The 21,475-nt window shown below is 37.2% G+C and overlaps 2 protein-coding genes across 2 annotated transcripts in view; one reads left to right on the top strand and one right to left on the bottom strand.

The window, feature by feature from the left end:
- Positions 1 to 16,789, top strand: part of GLDC (glycine decarboxylase) — a 39,257-nt gene extending 22,468 nt beyond the window's left edge. Inside the window, exons 8-25 of the mRNA XM_087716058.1 lie at positions 533 to 629; positions 864 to 969; positions 1,660 to 1,799; positions 2,266 to 2,346; positions 2,916 to 3,013; positions 3,446 to 3,530; positions 3,613 to 3,654; positions 4,579 to 4,721; positions 5,854 to 5,929; positions 8,146 to 8,271; positions 9,455 to 9,604; positions 10,755 to 10,867; positions 11,513 to 11,654; positions 12,619 to 12,730; positions 13,050 to 13,145; positions 13,484 to 13,656; positions 13,787 to 13,867; positions 15,974 to 16,789. Coding sequence (XP_087572184.1) covers positions 533 to 629; positions 864 to 969; positions 1,660 to 1,799; positions 2,266 to 2,346; positions 2,916 to 3,013; positions 3,446 to 3,530; positions 3,613 to 3,654; positions 4,579 to 4,721; positions 5,854 to 5,929; positions 8,146 to 8,271; positions 9,455 to 9,604; positions 10,755 to 10,867; positions 11,513 to 11,654; positions 12,619 to 12,730; positions 13,050 to 13,145; positions 13,484 to 13,656; positions 13,787 to 13,867; positions 15,974 to 16,117 — 2,005 coding nt within the window. The 3' untranslated portion in view covers positions 16,118 to 16,789. The remainder of the gene's footprint in view (positions 1 to 532; positions 630 to 863; positions 970 to 1,659; positions 1,800 to 2,265; positions 2,347 to 2,915; positions 3,014 to 3,445; positions 3,531 to 3,612; positions 3,655 to 4,578; positions 4,722 to 5,853; positions 5,930 to 8,145; positions 8,272 to 9,454; positions 9,605 to 10,754; positions 10,868 to 11,512; positions 11,655 to 12,618; positions 12,731 to 13,049; positions 13,146 to 13,483; positions 13,657 to 13,786; positions 13,868 to 15,973) is intronic.
- A 562-nt stretch (positions 16,790 to 17,351) lies between these two features.
- Positions 17,352 to 21,475, bottom strand: part of UHRF2 (ubiquitin like with PHD and ring finger domains 2) — an 87,709-nt gene continuing 83,585 nt past the window's right edge. The window contains exon 16 of the mRNA XM_087716059.1: positions 17,352 to 20,911. Coding sequence (XP_087572185.1) covers positions 20,765 to 20,911 — 147 coding nt within the window. The 3' untranslated portion in view covers positions 17,352 to 20,764. The remainder of the gene's footprint in view (positions 20,912 to 21,475) is intronic.

Below are 21,475 nucleotides of genomic sequence, written 5' to 3'. Positions count from 1 at the left end.
ATTGAGGATTACATTGTCCATGATGGCATAGCTGAGTAGCCTCTTTGCAGTGCCTTGTTTCATAAACATGCAATTTGTCAAACCATAGTATTGCATCAGGTGATAACAAAAGAAAACTGCCTTGATTCAGGAATAATTTAGAGAGTTTCATATTCCAAATTATTCATTTTACTATATGTTTTATTTTACCAAAATATTATTAATCATTTAAAATACAATACAATACAATACAATAGCAGAGTTGGAAGGGACCTTGGAGATCTTCTAGTCCAACCCCCTGCCCAGGTAGGAAACCCTATACCGTTTCAGACAAATGGCTATCCAACATCTTCTTAAAGACTTCCAGTGTTGGGGTATTCACAACTTCTGGAGGCAAGCTATTCCACTGATTAATTGTTCTATAGAACAGCTTGCCTCCAGAAGTTATGAATGCCCCAACACTGGAAGTATTTTTTTGTTAACAAAATCAAATAGACTTTGTCTATTTAAATTGAAAAAAGTCATATATTTTTTCCTTTGTGCATGTTTCAAGAGATGCTAATGGAAAAGAAGTATACCGGCTTGCGCTGCAAACCAGAGAACAGCACATCAGGAGAGATAAAGCTACCAGCAATATCTGTACGGCGCAGGTGGGTTTTTCTTCAATCCTTGATTATACATCTGAACTAGAATCATGTTTATGTAGTATATATTTGAGGTGGTGATCCTTTGAGAGTTGTATGCAATGAAATTTCATTTTAATGTATGTGATTAGTGTACATTTAAAGTGGCAATAAAGTTATTCCAAGTCTACATGATGTAGTATCTCAGTTGCCTCATGTTTATACACATAAATTTATTTAATCCCAATTCCTGCTTCTTAGGCCCTTCTGGCTAACATGGCTGCCATGTTTGGAGTTTATCATGGTGCAAATGGATTAAAGTACATTGCCAAGAGAGTCCACAATGCTACTCTAATCTTGGCAGAAGGTGAGTGACCCTTCAAACATAGCAATACCCTGTCCAAAAGGAACAACTTTAATGTTGAGGAATTTGAATAAACTCCCAAGGCTACACTGTAAATAGCAATACCAATGGCACTTAGAATTATATACCACTCTGAGGTGCTTAAAACACTCTCTGAGCAATTTACAATGTCAACATATTGTCCCCAACAATCTGGGTCCTCATTTCACCAACCTCAGAAGGGTGGAAGGCTGAGTCAACCTCGAGTTGGTCAGAATAGACTGCAATACTGCATTCTAACCACTGTGCCACCACAGTTTCTTTTCTTGACATTGTAAAGTGTAATGATTCCTAAAATAGATTTGTAAAACAACTTAGAATAATTTGATCCAAGTCTAGTAATATGAAGAGTCAGTCACCAATAGTGCCAACATAGTTGCCAATAGCAGCCATATTTATTTGTTTACATACCACCTTTTATTATCTTTATAAATATCAAGGCCGTGAACATGCCAAATATTCCTTCCTTTCTTAATTTCTCAACGACAACCCTGTGAGATGAGTTAAGCTGAGAGAGAGAAAGAGACTGGTCCAACATCACCCAGCTGGCTTTTATGCATAAGGCAGGACTAGGACTCAGCTTCAAATTATAAAAAACGAAAGACATATTGAACACAATTGTGTATAACATCTGAATGGGTTTGTGTTTGTTAGGTCTGAAGAGAGCAGGTCATCAACTCCAACATGACCTATATTTTGATACCTTGAAAATCCAGTGTGGGTGTGACATCGAAGAGGTCTTGCAAAGGGCAGCCCAGAGACAGATAAACTTTCGGATTTACTCTGACGGCACGGTAAGTGGCAGCTTGAGGATACTCAGAAGTGGTTCTAATGCGTTTATCCATTATCATTTTCTCTTTAAAGAGAATAAAATTTTTTAAAAAAATCTAAGAAACTCTGAGGCCTTTAGTGCTCTCTGAGGATGGTGGTTTTCTTGTAGACATTTCATTACTATTCTAGGTAACATCATCAGTGCTCTAAAAAACTCAATCGTTGTTTCATAAGGGAAGCTCAGTAAACAGCCACTGAATGTGTGTTAGAAGAAAGAACATTCCAGAAACAACATTTTTAAATTGTTGATGTTCATAGTAATTATTAGAACACTATACATAGGGGGTATTAATAAATGTCATTCAGATTATGTCATTCAGATTATATATTCTGATATTCTTTCAGTGTAGCTCATTGATAGAACATATTGAAACGCTTGCATTGATGAACTTAGAAGTTGTGTCCTTTCTTTCTTTCAACTGTCAATAGCTTGGAGTTTCTCTTGATGAAACTGTAAATGAAAAAGACCTAGATGATCTACTGTGGATTTTTGGTTGTGAATCTTCAGCTGTAAGTATATCACTGATTAGAAAACTAAATAACATACCAACATAGAACATCACTCAGTCCATAATGTCAATAGTAATGCCTGGATTCTCATCCATTCACCAATATCACAGAAGGTACTGGGAAAATATTTTAAACTTTCAGCAATGTGAAGGGAAGTTCAATAATGCAACTTGCATCATTCCCAAATTTTAACACTATCCATAACTTCACAATTTTGAGCCTTCACAATCTCTGTGAAATTTTACCCTTTTGAAATCAAAAAGTTATAAATAATATCCTCAAATATCTCATTGTGTGCAACAGTTTCCAGTTGCACTTCAGACTAAGATAACAACTAAGAAGGTATACTTGCAGATTGAAACTCAATTTCTTTTGAAAGTAAATAATCCTGTTTCTGAACTGAGCATATTTTACTTCATAATAGATTATACAAAGATAAATGCAATCTCAGCCAAACCACTGAAGGGACAGTTCCCCCCACTCCAAAAAAATAGTTACTATCCAAGAATGAAAACCAAATTAATTCTGAGAGGAGAAAAGAGATTGACTGTTTCTTTTATGTTTGAAAGGAATTAGTTGCAGAGAATATGGATGAAGAAACAAAAGGCATTTTTGCTACTCAGTTTAAGAGAACATCAACATTCCTAACACACCAAGTATTTAACAGGTTTGTAAAACTTTTTGGAATTTTTTTGGTCTCTTGTTGGTTGATAAAGTAATACAAAGATGAAAATGAGGTATGTGATATTCCAGAAAAGCAATGCTGGCAAGTTAAAATATTAAGCTACTAAGTTTGCATTTTAGGAATCTTGTTGTACTAAGTTTTTGAAGGGAAATTGTCTAATTTGACCAATTAATAACAACACACAACTAAAGCAAAATGCTTTATGATTGTACTAGGGTATACCTTTTATCTGTATGTTAATTTAAATACAAATGTTTCATCAACATATATAGTCAGCCTGGAAAAATGAGCAAATATTGACTATTACTAAGAGGAAGAATTTATTATTGATCTAACAGATGACTTGGAGGCATAAATAGAGTTCAGCTATTATTATTACCTTGGTTGTTCATGTATTTTTTTTTGTCTCTGCAGCTATCACTCTGAAACAAACATTGTCCGATATATGAAAAGATTAGAAAACAAAGATATTTCTCTTGTTCACAGCATGATTCCTTTGGTAAGTATAAATTGAAAAGGAGAAAAAATATAGCTGTTAGTTTTCTTGAATAAAATTCTGATGGTGTGTTTTCTTTCTTTAGGGATCCTGTACAATGAAGCTGAATAGCTCATCAGAACTTATGGTAAGTTGTTTAAATTAATGTATTATTTTTATTGAATACATTTCAGATAACTACTCAATCATTTTTGTGAACATTAAATAAACTCAAAAGATTTTGGGGTCGATTGCAATCTGTTTCTCTAAAAAAGAACAATATAGAATTACATTTTGGTGAAGTCAAGGAAGTTTTGATCTTGTGAACAGGCTCAGTTAGTTTAGGTGGATATTAATAATTGAATTTGGCTTGCTCATAGGATCATTGTACAGAACAATCAGATGAGCAAGATTCTGTTATTATAACCAATCTCAATAAAAGTAGTTTTAATCTTCTTTAGCAAAGTTGATTACCTGGTTTGGTCTATGCAGTGGAGTTGACATCAGTTTTGCAAGTCTCTTTATGCCATACCATCTCCCTCTTCTTACACTGAATTAGGGAGACATCTACCTGAATCTCTTCCAAATATTATCTGTTGTGAACTGAGGGCATTGCTGTGGTAATGGAGCTTGTATCTCCATCAAGGTCATTTTCCTTGCTCTCTACATCCACCAAGGAATTATTACACACTATGACTTTTGCTATTGCAGGTCAGATGAGGAGGATAAAATATTTCATGGTTAAACTAAACTAAATGCCTGAAGATATAATTCTTCTAGTTACTTTAGAAAATGTATACTGATTTCATTTTCTGAGCTGTAGCAAATATGTCTATTCCTTGTATAAAGAAACAAAGTACTATAGAAGTAGTCCACTCCAGTTGACAATCACATTTAAAAAGTGTTATATCAGATTTTCCAATGAATAGCCACACTTTATGTCAGCTTAGAGTTGCATTTCATGTGCTTCCTATAATTTATTTACATATATTTTTAACACAGATATGTTTGATTTTTTCCTTTTTCCTTTTCTTTCTCTGGGCTCATCTATGTATCTATGTCTGTTTTGAAGCCTATCACATGGAAGGAATTTGCCAATATACATCCTTTTGTTCCCCTGGATCAAAGTCAAGGATACCAGCAACTTTTTAAGGAACTTGAGAAGGATCTGTGTGAAATCACAGGCTACGACAAGATTTCGTTCCAGCCTAACAGGTAGAAGCAATTTTGTTTGACCCACTGCAGTTTGTACAGATTTGAAACTTCATTTTGTTTTTTCATGTAGTAATTTCCTTTCTCAGTTATCTGTGGAATAAGAACTCCTGGTGCAGCTGCATTATTTATATATGATAAATGGAACATAACTCTTGGGCCATGTGTACACATAGTGAAATAGACATTTTTAACATTGAAGATATGTATCAGGTTACAGTGAAGTACAGATTGGTTTGGGTTTAGATAATGGAAATGGAAATAAAATATTTTATCTTAAATGCTTAGGACTTCAGTAGCAGCAACCTGATTTCTGAATGAATATATGCTTGGAAAATGTCTGAGCTGCTTTTCTTCATTGCAGTATTCAAGATTCAAATACATACTCAACCAGACTTTTGTGCCTTGTTTATCATTTTCTTATATTTCTCAGTTCCAATCACTTGTCTACCAGTCCAATAGATGCTTTGGGCTTGTGTTATCCAGCTGTCCAGGGTCTAGCTAATTTCATAATCATTGCAGGAAGTGCCTCCTTCTTCTCTGGGGCTATTTCTGCCCTGCCATATATTTCTTTATTTTTACATTATTTTAACTTGGGAGCCAGCCAGAAGAGGTTGTGAAGGGAAGACATGCAAACTAGTCAAAAGACAAAGGCAAAATTCATGCTCTGATTAGTTTTCTGGTTATGGTGCTGTCCCCTTTCAGTGTGTCATCACCCCACATCTTCCAGACCATTTGTTTATAAATGTATAACACATCCACAAATCAGAACACCTCCCTTTGGCAGTGATACAGAACAGATGCCATAGAGATAGGCTGTGCTCAGCCAGTGGGAACCACACATTAGTGATTTGTGCTGTGTCAAAGATGGGCAGATACACCTTTAATTCAGTAGTGGCGAAGACTTAGGGAAAAAATGTTAATCTGCTTTAGCAACTTAGGTTTGCAACATGAATTTAAAAGTGTTGGTATTTGGTATCATTTAATCCTCCTTCTCTGCATGGAATGATGTATTCCAGTATTTTTTATTTTGGAGATGATTAAACCTGTTTAACAGAATTTTAAATCGGGATGTTGATTGACACTAAAACACTAAACACTAAAAAGTGTTGTAATAAGCTTTGTTTCTTTGCAGTGGAGCTCAAGGTGAATATGCTGGGCTAGCTGCAATCAAGGCTTATTTAAATGCAAAAGGAGAATGGCAGCGAAGTGTAAGTAAAAAGTGTACTTTTATCTAACTTTTGATTTCCTGTCTCCTATGTAGCTAATTATGTTTGGAATGGCAGCTTGTTTTTCAGTAGAAACAGACTTAATTAGCCTGGCTGTGTCCAATGTAAGCTCTATGGGTTGTTTGTCATTCGCACAGTTTGCTGGTTGCTAGGTGAGATAATCTGCCTCCTTTCGCTAGCCTTTATACACTTGCACTATTTTCTATATGCTTCTAAATGCCTTTTCCTCCTTTAGTTACACTAATCATTCTGCAAAAATTCCACAGAATGTACACTGTGTTTTTTGTTTTGGTTTTTGTCAGACTGAACAAACACGATTATCTTTTCCATTTCCTCCTGAAATAAATGGAGGAGGGGACCAGGAGACACAATATTTTATATTCTGCTCATGCAAGGGTTTATATTAATATTTGTGCCTAAGGCAGAACTAGAACTTATTGTTTCCCAGTTTCTAGCCTGTTGCTTTAACCACTGCATCAAACTGGCTCATTGCTGCTAACAAAGATGCTCTTAAAAAGATACTTCCTCCTGTATCAAGTAAACAGTCTTGTATTCACTAGCTGATTAGCAACCTTAAAGCAAAAGTTAGGTTAAAATCAAAGTCAAGCCATTGATGCTCAGATGGGCAATCTAAAGAGTTTTCTATTGTGATTGTTTTTAATCACTGAGGGAGGGAATCATGTCAAGAGCCAAGGTGGCGCAGTGGTTAAATGCAGCACTGCAGGCTACTGCTAGATCAGCAGTTCAGCGGTTCAAATCTCACCGGCTCAGGGTTGACTCAGCCTTCCATCCTTCCGAGGTGGGTAAAATGAGGACCCAGATTGTTGGGGGCAATATGCTGACTCTCTGTAAACCGCTTAGAGAGGGCTGAAAGCCCTATGAAGCGGTATATAAGTCTACTGCTATTGCTATTGCTATTGATTTTGTATCTGATAATAGCTTTGCTCCCAAGTTGGAGAGTTTAATATAAATTACTTCCTTGTGAAGAAATACTAGTCATAAGATACGTATTATACAATAAAATAGCAGAGTTGGAAGGGACCTTGGAGGTCTTCTAGTCCAACCCCCTCCCCAGGGAGGAAACCCTATACCGTTCCAGACAAATGGCTATCCAATATCTTCTTAAAGACTTCCAGTGTTGGGGCATTCACAACTTCTGGAGGCAAGCTGTTCCACTGATTAACCGTTCTAACTGTCAGGAAATTTCTCCTCAGTTCTAAGTTGCTTCTCTCCTTGATTAGTTTCATAGTTTGACTCCTTCTTTGTGGCAACCCCTGAGATATTGGAACACTGCTAACATGTCTCCCCTAGTCCTTCTTTTCATTAAACTAGACATACCCAGTTTCTGCAACCGTTCTTCAGATGTTTTAATCTCCAGTTTCCTAATCATCTTTGCTGCTCTTCTCAGTACTCTTTCTAGAATCTCCACATCTTTTCTATATCGTGGCGACCAAAACTGAATGCAGTATTCCAATGCAGTAAGATGTATAATAGCTTCAACATCACAGTCCTTTCTTACATTCTTGACTATCTTAAGAATATGCCTCTTGTCTCTGCTGACAGTACCACCTGGCAGACACTTGACCTCTTTTAAAACCTCCATATCCTTTCCTAAATTTACATCCCTTATGATTGAATCACCAACCAGAAGGTGACTTCTCTTTTTGCATACCTTGCTCTTCTTGTATGACACGTGTGATACCATTTCGCCTTTCTGAAGCAAGTTCTTCATTTTGGACCACGATCCCCTGCTTATTTGAGTCATCATTATCACAACTATCTTGACCTGTCTCTTTAGTGTCCCCATTAAGGTCAGTAAGTGCACTATATCTGTTATGCTGGGTCACATCAAAAGCTTTGTGTTTATGGTTCACAGCTCTCACTCTGCCAGATCCCACGGTTGGGTATTGTTTGTAGTCTTTTTGTCTGTCTTTCATTATACTTGTTATTTGATTGACAATTAATGCAAAGCTATAAGCATAATTTACCTCTCCCAGCGGCCATGTTCTCATTCATACTTGGCCTAAAGGGAAATATATTACTGCTTAGATCAATATTTTCAATGTGTTTAGCCTATAATATAATCAAGCTGGAATTAATCAGGCAGCTTCAAGATTTAACAATGTTACACCCTGTAATTACATCTCATGCATTCAGTTCATGACAATCTATTAATTTTACATGTTTTCTTCCTAAAGGTCTGCCTTATTCCTAAATCAGCTCATGGTACCAACCCAGCAAGTGCTCAAATGGCAGGGATGAAGATCCAGCCAATAGAAGTAGATAAAAATGGAAGCATTGATGTGAGCCATCTGAAAGCAATGGTTAGTTTGTTGCTCCCTCTCCTAATACATTCCTCTATTATAAATTATGAATGTTTAGAAAAAACAAAAGAGAAAATTTGTCTTTTTAAATGTTTTTATGACACCTACTTTTTGACTATTTTTGAAATATTTTTTGTTTGAGAAACAATACTGCGGATGTGTCTGGTTTTGTGGCCTATTTCCTATTCCCCTCTTTTTATTAACACAAAACTGAATATAAGTGAAAATAGCAATAGCATTTATACAGTGGAACCTGGGATCACAAACACTTCTGACCACGATCAAATCGAGTGCCAACCAAAAAAATTTCCTAAATGTTTCACTCTGTTCATCCTCAGGTGGCAACCAATTACATCCACGATTTTCCCTACCGCAGTAATTTCCCCTTCCATGCCTTTTTTGTGTGTGCACGCATGCACAGTCAGTCTTGCTTCCAGTCATGACCAAATCGGGTGCTGACCGAAGTCCTGGAACAGATTATGGTCATGACCGGATGTTCCACTGTATACTGCTTCACAGAGTTTTACAGCTCTCTCTAAGCAGTTTACAGAGTCAGCATATTGCCCCAAACAATCTGGGTCCTCATTTTACCCACCACGGAAGGATGGAAGGCTGAGTCAACTTTGAGCCTGGTGAGATTTGAACTGCCATATTGCAGGCAGCAGGCAGGCAGCAGAAGTAGCCTGCAATACTGCACTCTAACCATTGTGCCACCGTGGCTCTAGCATAAAAGAGTAAATAGTTATGAAAAATTTCAGGTACCAGATAGAATTATTTACTCTGTGGGTAGAAGTATGATCATCTTCAGTGTGGTTTCCCAACCTTGGCAACTTTAAGATGAATGGACTTCAACTGCCAGAATTCCACAGCCAGGGATGCTGCCTGGGGGAATTCTGGGAGTTGCAGTTTGCTCATCTTAAAGTTGCCAAGGTTGAGAAATGTTGAGTTACAGGAAAAGGTGGAAATCTTTTCTGAGAACTGCTGCTTGATGAAGTTGCTGAGACCAAATGAAATGACCAAATCTGACTCAATAGGCCTTTTATGCTTTTAATGCCAAACCAATAAGAGACAGATTTTATTTGTCTTAAAATTTTGTAATGCTCCATGTGAGGAGAAGGAAGAATCTTGTTTTTATCACTCAGATATGTCACACTATTGATCTTTTTTCCCTTTCTTTTTGTAGGTAGATAAGCACAAAGAAAATCTAGCGGCTATCATGATCACATATCCTTCCACTAATGGTGTCTTTGAAGAGCAGATCAGTGATGTATGTGATCTGATTCACAAACATGGAGGGCAAGTTTATTTAGATGGAGCAAATATGAATGCTCAGGTGAGAAAAAACAAAGGCAAATCCTTTTAGTTCATGTATTCAATAATATTTTTTTAAAAATCCTAGGAAATGGTTGAGACATGTCCAAATGTTTGACTTAGAAATGGTCAACATAATGAGACTCTTGATGCATGGGATTTTGGCAGTGGGAGCATCGAAATTCACGGATATGACTGATTTCTCATATTCAGTAACTCTGTAGTCCTGGATACCTGTTCCTGACTGAAATCTTGGATCACTTTCACACTAGTTATTCATAATTTTGACATGAAAAATTTTATAGAACGGCATCCATATGGGAAAAGAGTAATATTTGGATCTTTATAGTTTCAAAAAAGGATGAGTGAAGAAATACATAATGAGACATTGTGGTGTGGAGAAAGCAATAGACCGCTCCCTATGTTTAATCGTTCAGTTCCACTGAAAAACAAGATAACAAGCTAACATGTGATGGAAACACATAAAAATATTTCACAATGTATATCAGTTGGCTACCAGACTGGGAGAGAAACCACATTCCAAAATCAGAGCAGCCCACGAAGTAAAATTACTTTACTTCATAAAGTTAAAAAAAAAGAAGATGCTTGTGAGATTAGCCAGAGAAGAAGAGTAGGCTCACAGCATTTGACAAGCCAGCAGGACTAACTGAAGGGTATTATCAAAAACGTCAAAATGGAAATCACTATGGTATGAGCAATGTTGCATCCATTTTTATGTTTGTCAGAAAGAAAACAAAATCCATATGGCAGCCACCAATGGTGCAAATTTTGGTATCTTGCAGATATTTAATTACCATCTAAGTATCATTGTCAGTGCTAGAGCCTCACTCTCTTCTAGCCCTGATGATACTAGCTAGTTGGGTAATGAAACATCTGCAAGAAAACAACCAAACTCAGTGAACACCAAGGACCCCGGAATTCAACTTGAGCTACAAATATTCTCTTCTATTGGTGCAATCAAATTTCTCCACATTTTCAAAACGGGGAGTATTACCATCATAGTTGCTGTCTTGACTTTTTTGGCTCACAACCAGCAGATGCCTATGCAAGCCAGATTATGTAGTGTCCCCCATCCCTGTCTCCCCCATTCTCTAAATCTTTTAACATCTAGATTTTGGATTGGGAACATTTTTCTTTCCTTTCTCTGACAGGTTGGCCTGTGCCGCCCTGGAGACTATGGGTCAGATGTTTCTCACTTAAATCTTCACAAAACATTTTGCATTCCTCATGGTGGAGGAGGACCTGGCATGGGACCAATTGGAGTGTTAGTGTCTACTTCTTGTGATAAGAGCATGTATTTTTATTTTTAAAAATTTCATATAGACCTTAAAGCCGAAATTTTAAGAACGCTCGTTAGGGAATAAGATACATACCTAGAATTACCATATAACTAAAATAGCATTATTGGGAAGAAAAATCTAAATTGAGATAGATGTCATTGCCCCTACATGTATTCATCAAAAATGTCTGTATTAAAATAAGTATTGGTATCCAGTGAGTAAAATATATGCACTCCTCCCCTTATCTGATAAGTGAGGCTCTCTTGTTTTCTAGGAACCAATCATATTGGCCATTGAAATTGGCTAATGATTCTTATATATAAATCAGTGTTTCTCAACCTTGGCAAGTTTAAGATGGATAGACTACAACTCCCAGCAATCCTCAGCCAGCAGTCCTCAACCAAGAAATCCATTCATCTTTAAATGGGTTGACAAACATTAGTATAGATAGAAATGCAGAAAGCTGGATGCTATTCAAGAGGATTTTTTTTCTTCCTGCCTTGATTTAGAGGATCAGGATGAAATGTATTTAAGCAGACCTTCGGTTCTAGCTAATTAAAACATTGTGCTATGTCTGTTGTTGCTACGGTAGGAAGGAAGCTGGATTCAAGTTCTTTTCTTGCTTTTAGGAAGATGCACCTGGCTCCTTTCCTGCCCAGCCATCCTGTCGTTGTCTCACCACACGATGCACATTCAAGCTCATTGGGCACCATCAGTGCTGCCCCTTGGGGATCCAGTTCCATCTTGCCTATTTCCTGGGTTTATATCAAGGTACGGCCATAATTTCTGTTCCTTGTTTCTTCTGTACTAGTACTGTAGATTCTTACACTGACGATAACAGATCTCTGCTGGAAGGTATCTGCAGGGCTGTATGAGAAGAGATTGTATAAATTGCATTCAGAAGTAATTATCCAATCTATTTGCACAAGGGGGCTTGCAAACCCTCCTTCCCATTGCAGCCCCCCACATATAATTCAAAAAAAGCATCAGAGGTGCTACAATGATTTGAAGCACACATCTTTGTGGAAGCTCACAGCGACATACATAGTCCTCCTATTTTCCCCAATAACAATAAACCCATGAGATAAGTTGAGCTGGCCCAAAGTCATCCAGTGAGTTTCCAAGCTGGAGAGTTGATTTGAACCTTGTTCTCCTATTCCAAGACCAACTCTTTAACCATCATACTACAATTGCAGATGGTTTTAAGTCCCATCATAGACAACCCCAGTTAAAGGGATTAAATAAATGCTGAAAGAGTAAACAGTATTCTACCAGGTGCAGCAGTGAGATGTTGCTACAAGAAACTTCCCCATTCTTTCAAAATAGATAGAAAGGACAATAAATAATAACTGCAATAACGGGGGCAAATCAGATTTGGCAAGATGATTTATACCTTTCAAAAAGTTATTATGGATAAAAACAGCCTCACTTTAAAAAATTTCAACTTAAACAAATTAATTTCTTGGATGAGATCTCCAAAAAAGTATTAATTTATATGCTGTCCACTCCTGAATGGTTCTGGTTGATTTATTGAGTTTGTATAAGCCACCAAAACCATTCACACACTGATGGCATCTCAGCTTATAAACAAAATACTGAATAAATATCAATAGAATGCATTCATTTAGTATGTGCATAGTAATAATTCCACAATTAATATGTAACGTTTAATCATCTATGTCAGGAATATGGCTTTGTTTCCCCCCAGTTTTCATTCATGTTTCCTTTTCTTTAGATGATGGGAGGCAAAGGTCTAAAACATGCTTCTGAGATTGCGATATTGAATGCTAACTACATGGCAAAGCGACTAGAGAACCACTACAAAATCCTCTTTAGAGGCTCCAAAGGCAAGTATCATCACTGGAAATACTTTCTGCCCAGCAAAGTTAGCCATTGTACCGGCATGTTGACATATAGTAAAAGTGAAAGAAACAAACTGAATGAGGGAAGCTTAGTTTGAACAACTTTTATGGAAAGCCTGAATAGCCACCCCTATCCTCTCAAATAGGAAACCTCATTCAATCTCCAGCAGTTGCTTCACTGCTCAGCAAGACAACCTCTCTAGAGCCCACTAAAATGGGGGAACTGCTCTCTTCCTGGTCCTCTGTCTTATACTCCGATTTTATTCTAAGAGATTCATGTGTTTAAATCTTTACTTCAAAACAGGTTATGTAGCTCATGAATTTATTTTGGATACTCGGCCGTTTAAGAAAACTGCAAATATTGAAGCTGTGGATGTTGCTAAGCGGCTTCAGGATTATGGTGAGATTTTTCTTCTTCTTCCTTTCTTTTTTGAATGGTCCATATTTCACAACCAGCAGAGATGTGATTTTTTTAATGCTGCTGCAGGGTGACTACAGAAGGAGAAAGCTACTCCTGGCTGCTGCTGGTTTTCTTTGCATCAAGAGGAAAGTAGAGAATATACAAATGGCTTTAAGCAAAATCCAGAAATGCATATATTTATTTTATTTTGTATTGTCTTTATAAAGCAGATTAGATCAGAGATTGATTTAGAAGGGGGAGATGGTTGGGATGTTTCATGACTGTTGAGGTTCATTATTTTAAACATCGGGTGAACAATTAGAATTCATATTTCCTAGGATTCCACGCTCCAACAATGTCCTGGCCAGTAGCAGGGACCCTCATGATAGAACCAACCGAGTCTGAAGACAAAGCAGAACTAGACAGATTTTGTGATGCCATGATCAGTATTCGACAAGAAGTAGCTGATATAGAAGAAGGAAGGATGGATGCTAGAGTTAACCCCTTAAAGGTAAGTTCAGGAGGGTTTTAATTGTGTGAGACTTCTACCAGATGCTCCTTGTTCACAATTGAAATATTTGACAGAAAATATGTGTGGGGGCTTTTTCTTTGTTTTTCTAAACTATATTTCTTTAACTTAGTTGGCCCCACACACCTTGGCCTGCCTGGCTGCACCCAACTGGGATCGTCCATATTCTAGGGAAGTGGCTGCTTTTCCACTAGTAAGTAATGAGTTACTATTTTACAAATATAATTTGAGCAATTATTTTATTAGAAATGTTCTGGTCAGTTTTTAAAAGCCAACAATGTTCCATCAGATGTGCCAAAAAAACACACACACACCCTCTAGTGGGTATTTATAAACCAGACAAGCCATGTTTACCTTACTGCATTCAAAGTATTTTATTTGGGACTGCCATAGAGAAAGAGAATGACTTTTCTTCTGTCTTGAAAGATGTCCATCATGATCCAAGTTTAGCACTACATGCACTAGAAGTTACCTGCATGAAAAAAATGCAGACACCTTTCTTGCATTGAATATAGCAGATGGTCTGTATATGGGGGAAGTTTCTAGGCCAGAAAAAACCCAGTAGAACATAGTACAAATTTAACAAAAAAAGGATAGCATAGCTTATATTTTGTTTGAGTCTGATCTACGGTGGCTCAGACTGCTGACATCCCTGTTTTGAAGCAATGTTCCTATACATACTGGAAAAATGAAATATTTACTCAAGTATTCTTGAGTGTGCTTAAAGAAAAACCAAAGCAATTCTGTAAATTTTCATCAGTCTCAGGTTTTTTTCCCCTCAAAACAACTTTTGAGAAATTACTTTTCACTAACTGCTTTGGAAACTGGCAAGTTCAAAAGCAGTATGTGTTGCATTGAAGGGAGGAGGTATTGGATGAAAAGGACTTCGTTTCCACCACAAGAAGTGAAATCAAGTAAAGAAGTAAACTGTTTTGTTTTGAACTAGCTTTGATTTATTCACATTTCAGTTCCTAAAAGAATGTGATAAAACCTTTGTACCAACAAGAAAATTATATCCAAAGCAAAACAAGGAACATCTATGGAGATTCTGTCATCCAGGTCATGGTTATCTCAAAAGTGCTTTTCAAAAGGCAACTGATCTTCCTTTGTTTTTTCCTTGAATATGTTTCGCTTCTCATCCAAGAAGCTTCTTCAATTCTGCTGAAATTCAGAATTGAAGAAGCTTCTTGGACATGAAGCAAAATTATCTCCAAGGAAAAAACAAAGAAAGTCCAATTGCCTTTTGAAAAGCACCTTTGGGACAAAACAAGGAACATTTAACAAGGAACAGTGGTTGTCCTGACTAAGAGGAGAGCCATAGTAATTAAAGTGGAAGGCCAGTGACGTTACAAAAAGATATAGAGACATAGCTAATTGTGGTGGGGAGATGGGGAATTGGAAGGTGTTAAGTGGGAAACTGCAAGTGGTTCATCAGCCCCATCCCTTCCACCCTCCAAGACTTCTGAAGAAGCCCAGTGTGAAATTCAACAGCTAAATGGTTGTTTCACTAGTGCAACTTGGGATCATTTATGGTGGGGTATAAAGGTTCAAAATGGAAGTTTACCTGCAGAGATTTCCCACTTTCATTTCCATCCTTATTTTGGAGGACCAACAAAAAAAAGTCCTGCCGAATTTCACTAGCAGAATGTTTGGGTGCTGGGGTGAAGCACAGAATGCAGGGTAACCTAATCTGTCTATAAAATGAGTAGAACAACTTCAAATTTCTCAAGCTCCTGGCTTGGTCAGTGAATGACTTCCAAAAAGTTGCTTTGGAGAAAAGAAAAAGAATTCAGCTAGCATCTTTCCAAATCATGTAGGGCCATGATGGCGAACCTATGGGAGGCATGATACAGGTGGCACATGGAGCCATATTTGCCAGCACGCAAGCTGTCAGCTCCAGCACGCAGCTAGCTGATTTTAGGTCTTCTGCAGGGCCAGGGGAGGCCATTTTCACCCTCTCCAGACTTCAAGAAAGCTTGCAGAGCCTGGTGTGAAAACTCCCCCCTGCATGGGTGTGTGTGTGTATGTGTGTTGCACACATGGTGGGTGGGGCACATTGAATTGTGGGTGTGGGCACACATATGCGTGTGATAGCACATGCACACAAATTTTTGGCATGCCTTTACAAAAAGGTTCGCCATCAAGGGCTTACAATCAAAACCTTGCCTTGAAAGCTTTCCTTGATGCACTTTACCACCTATCTTTTTTTAAATGTACATAAGCATATTGTAATTACCATTTTTTGTAGTTTAGATGTTGTACCATATAGCTTTTCTAAATACTCCTTCTTCTTCTTTAGCCATTTGTGAAACCTGAAAGTAAGTTTTGGCCTACAATTGCCAGAATTGATGACATCTATGGGGACCAGCATCTGATCTGTACCTGCCCACCAATGGAGGCCTATGAGTCTCCTTTTGCCGAGCAGAAGAGAGCATCATCTTAGGACCAGCTTCTTTCTACCCTTTGAATTACCTTTCAGATCACTGGGCTTAATTTTTCTTGCTGTATTTGTAGCACTCTGTGAAGACAGGTGAAATCTTCAGCCCGGTTAGCATATTTTATATACAGTGTATATTTTTGAAAACTCCATGCTGTTAATTACATTTCTATGCAGCTATTTGTAAATACTTTTATTAAGCGGCAATTGATTTGATACAGTTTCCATGTCAATCCATGCTGAAGTGCCCTTGATTAAGCCCCTCTTTTCTATCAGGGCTGCTTTTCTGTGATTTAATAATAAGCATTGGACTGTATGAACAAAAGCAATACAGTACACTTTTTAAACAGTGTCATGACTATGCACCTGCTCGCCCAAATGCTCTGTGATACAGGATTAACCCCAATTTTTTTAGGACATAGTTTTATAAGGTATTTCCTTTGTATTTGGGCTAAGGTAAAATGGAGTTACTATTCATTTTGTATGAAATGAAGTCATGGACAACCATTAACAGAGTTTGATATGGTCGAATGCAGGTGGCTTTTTTTAAAAAAATGTACCACACTCTAGTTAGATTATGGCAATGCATCTTTGTTGTTTATAATTATATGTCCTAGAACTGATATTTTTAAAATTTCCTCTTGTTAATGTTCCAATTAAAAACTAGCTGACTTTGAAGTTTGATTTCAATCTGTTTGGCAAAAAACAGATCACTTTCTTCACAATACGGACTATAATGCTAGCCAAGTAGCACGGGACACTTGCTCGGCAGCATTTGTGATCTCATCTACCCCACCATAAATGAGGCACTTTGAGAGATTTTGCTAGGGCTTAAATGATTACACTTATGAGAACCAAAGGTTGCCCGCAGGATTGCTAGCATTAAGCTTTCTAATACATTTTGTTCTAATACAGGTATTTAAAGGGCACATTGTTTGGCAAATGAGAAAGCTCTGTTCTCTTTTAGGCTAATCATTGCTGAATATTTCTTAATCAGTCAGCCTTTTCTGTAAAACTGACTTAACGCATTCAGTGCAAGACTTAATTCCGAGTCACAGTTGTCACAGTTCTGTACACTGGCTTAAGGCATAACCAATGAAAGACAAACACACAGACACACGCAGGTCAGACACTTCTCAGAATATGACTTCCTATAAATCTTGGCTTAATGTGGCCTGATATGGGACAGTGCTATCACAGTAGTTATGAGTTCAATCAATTACAATATGCTACAGCAATTAAATGCAAGTGCAACAATCTGAATTTATTATTTGAAATTAAAGGATGAGAGTACATCCTTTACAGCACACATCAAAAGCACATAACTTTTAAAAGCTATCTCACATTGAACAAAGAGATGCCCACAATTGTCAAAAGAGAATTCCAATTTGAAGACATTGATGGCAAGCTGACCACTATGAAAATTGCCTCAAGAACTGCTTAAAAAGAACTACAAAACACCCCATTTAGTGTGGTGCTTATCACCTCTGGTTTCAGAAAAGCTTGCAGGGATAGGAAATGAAATGATAAAGTGCCTCCTACATATGATAACGCTAGCAACGAAGTATTTATGAAGGGAAAGTCTCCTTTTAACGCTTCAGTAGACCTGGAGGTTGTAATTTTACAGCAAATGAACTTGGAATAAATTATGTTACTCTGTAACAGAGCAAACTGTACTAATGTATCAGAAAAATGATCAACATTTTATTAGTGGTTAACTAATTAGCACTATTTGGTTATTCTTTTGGCTAACTTTAGCACAGGATAGCTAATTTAGGAAAGATATACCTGTATATATTTTTTAATATTCCACCTTTATTATTTTTTAAAATAACTCAAAGTGGTAAATATACCTAATACTCTTTTCTCCTCTTTATTTTCGCCACAACAATCCTGTGAGATGAGTTGGGCTGAGAGAGACTGGCCCAAAATCATCCAACCAGCTTTCATGCTTAAAGTGGGCCTCAAACCAGTTTCTAGTCTGGCGCCTTGACTAGACCAAAGTAGCTCTGTACATTGAAACAGACATAGTAAGGTCTTGCACAAGCCAAAAAGAAGTTGTGCTTTGTTTATGCTTAGTGTGATGCAGAAAGCTGGTTGTTGTGCCTCCTAGGCCATGACTTATGTCAGCAGAAAAAGGCTACTGCCCTCCTCCCAAAATTATTTCATTTCAGAAAAAGTTCTGAAATCTTGCATGAAAATCCCAACACTTAATTCATCCAAAAGTTCACAAATTTCCAGCCACCTCAAAGGAAGTTATTTAAATTCCAGAAAATTTGACATTTTAAATTTTGTGATAAGAGACAGCAGAATTGTGCGAGATTGTTGATTCATTGTTTACAGTTTAGGTGAACCAGAATATTATAGCTTGTTCATTATTTAATATATTAGAAATTGGCCACTGAATATTTCCATATCCCATTAAAATTAACTGGTTTGGTTTAAACACAATGCTAACTTACAGTTTTAATATTTGTGCAAACGGCATAACCTCATGTGTGTTTACCGGTATGTCCATAATACATGACTTGGGTTTCAATCAGTTTGTGATTAACTATCTTTACAAAATAAGCAAGGATTCTTAATCAGCATGAAACTGGTTTTCTAGATAAAAGTTGTAAAATTGACTCTCCCAATATTATTCCTCATCACGGAGGTTCAATTGGTAAGACATATGGGGCTCAGAATCCAGTATAGGCAGGCTACAGGTTTCCAGGGCATAATATTGTTAACCCTTTATCTGGGCTGAAGATATACTCACTAGTCATGACTGAAGCCCCAAAGCTTTTAATCACCTCACAGCTGTCTCATCACTCAGGAGACTGTTATTGCTGGGAGAAAAGCTAAAACCATTTATGAAACTTTGCTTTCTTATCCTACTTTAGCTGCAAATTTACAAACTCTTATGACTAAAAAAGCCATTGGCTGACATAGCAAAGTCAATATTTGTGTATCCGAGAGAGAAACAGGAAAGCTTTCATTTCAATTTTTATCTAACTAGACACTTATTACTATCACAGCTGAAAAATTCTGGTTCATTTAATCTGTGAATAATTCAAATAAGTCATGTTTATAGTTTTGTTATCCTGGCTGATTGACTTAAGTATAATATAAACCAACCTGAGTTTTGATATTGGTCCAGTTCATCCATAATGATTTCTGTTTTACTTAGTATTACATGTAAAGTAGGTCACTATGGCTTTAACCTGTTAAGTTAAACATTCTGACAGTGTTACATGTGAATTCAACACTCATTTTTTAAACTATCCTATTTTAATTCTACTTTCTTTCTGCTAAAGGAAAAAGACTGGAATGTAAAGTAAAACTAGTTAAATAATGTGAATCCAATGTTCAGTACCATATCTAAAACAGAGTTGAAATCAAAAAGCTTCAGTCTCAATTTGTAATAAAGGGATAATACCAGCTTCCCCACTCAAACAATGCACAAACAACTATGTATATGTTAAAATAGTATGTAAGTACTCAAACATATTTGTTCTGATATCAATAATTATAGTTATCTATAATCAAAAGTTGATATGAAAATGTAATCTCCTCAGAATGAAAGTCTTATAAAAATGTATTTTAAAATATATAACTCTGCAAGGCAAATGCCCAAAGGACTAATGTAAACTTCAGGTTTACTAAGCCCATTTATCAAAATTTCAAATGGAATTTTATGTAATATATACAAACACTATTTCAGGAAATTACTTGCTATCATGTTATGGGTGTAAAATGCAAACAATCAACACTTTATGAATCATAAAATATTTAATAAGTATATTCAGGGGTGGGGAATATACTGTATATAAAATTTCAGATCACAATATGAAGCAATTTGAGCCCTCTCCAAGCTAGCACTGCTTTCAATGCTGTATAAGATGTATTGCCACTAATACAAGACCTACTAAAAGCAAACAATTTTACCTAATACAAAAGTGGCTTGTTTTATATGAAATAGTTTTTACACAATTAAGAGTGTCTTGAAAACCCTCTAAGTGCAAAAAACACAAATCACTTTACATCAACAGCAACAATGCATTCATATTATTCTCAGTCCTTAGTAGTCAACTTGCAGAAGATACGAGAGCACAATAACGCTCACAAAAATAGACTAAAAGCTTGTTGTTGCAAAAAGAGTAAGAAAGACAGCAGGAGGGGAAACACAATAAAGAATTATGCACACCACAGCATTTGATGTTCTGTGATAAAACTGGCTTTTTATGTACTGTTTTCTTGTTGCAAAATCAAATTGCATGGACCAGGCAAAACTAATGCTCAGGAGGCAGTGTGTAGCTAAACTTCATTAGATGTGTTGTTAAACTTTCCCCCAAATTTGTTTTATCCATTTGAGGTAGTTATAAAAACAACTGAAGACCTGCTACTACCATGTCCAGAGCCAAGAAAAGCCTTTATTCCTGCATACAAACTAATGGCCATCTGTTCAAAACTACCTTTGTGAAAAGGAAGTTGGGAATTTGAAATTGTTACTACACAACAGATTGCTAAATGGGAAAGAGGGTTGAATTAGCGGCTTCACAATGTGATAGTAAATATGAATTCCCTTAAGCTGGCTGGTCCACTGTTTTCCTAGATGGTTTCTTTTTTTTGTTTATTCAGTCATTTGGAGAATAAGGTTACAAATACATATCATCGTCCTTTGCTATAACCAGGGAAGAACTGATCAAGTAGTGTCTGCAGTATCTTGTTGGGAACCATGGTGTATCCCTTCCCAAGGTCATGTCGGCAAGCAGGACAGGTGAAGACTTCAGCTCTGAAAGAGCGCTGTAAACAGCTCTAAAGTCATGGGAAACATACATATATTAAAATCCAGGTCACAAGACAGATACATTACTTAGAGACTACAGCAATATTCAGATGCAGAATATTCTATGTTTGAAACAATTCTGAGCAGGCTATGGTTAAGATACAGAATGTGGGTTTGGTGAGCTCATCTTCACATCTCTCAGCCTGCCTGTGGCCTGAGTGGTAAAAATCACCTGCTTTCCCCACCCCCTTCAAAATTTTGCTTCCATCTGATGCCAGTGCCACCATGCGAAGATGAACCTCCCATGGCCAGCGGTCCGCTCCATCCCACCATCTCTTGGCTTGCCTTTCGACCGCATGGCACATTGGGATCACTTGCCTCCCTCCCTGTGCCTCTGCCTTTGTCTGCTGTCGGTGTCACCATGCAAATGGCCTCCTGTGGCTGCCTCCTCCAGCCCACCAACTGTTGGCTTTCCTGCGGCGCATCCTGATTCTGTGCCCCCCCCCCCCCCAGTGTCTGTCTGCTGCTTGGACAGGTAATCAATTCATCTGCGCTGCATGGGCTGCAGCTGTTGACGAACACCATTGACCTCT

Source organism: Thamnophis sirtalis, unplaced genomic scaffold (assembly GCF_051295495.1).
Source record: "Thamnophis sirtalis isolate CommonGarterSnake01/CBP01778 unplaced genomic scaffold, rThaSir2_p1.2 scaffold_5, whole genome shotgun sequence".
Lineage (NCBI taxonomy): Eukaryota > Metazoa > Chordata > Lepidosauria > Squamata > Natricidae > Thamnophis > Thamnophis sirtalis.
The sequence above is the reverse complement of the archived record's forward strand: the minus strand, read 5'-3'. Positions and strand labels throughout refer to the sequence as shown.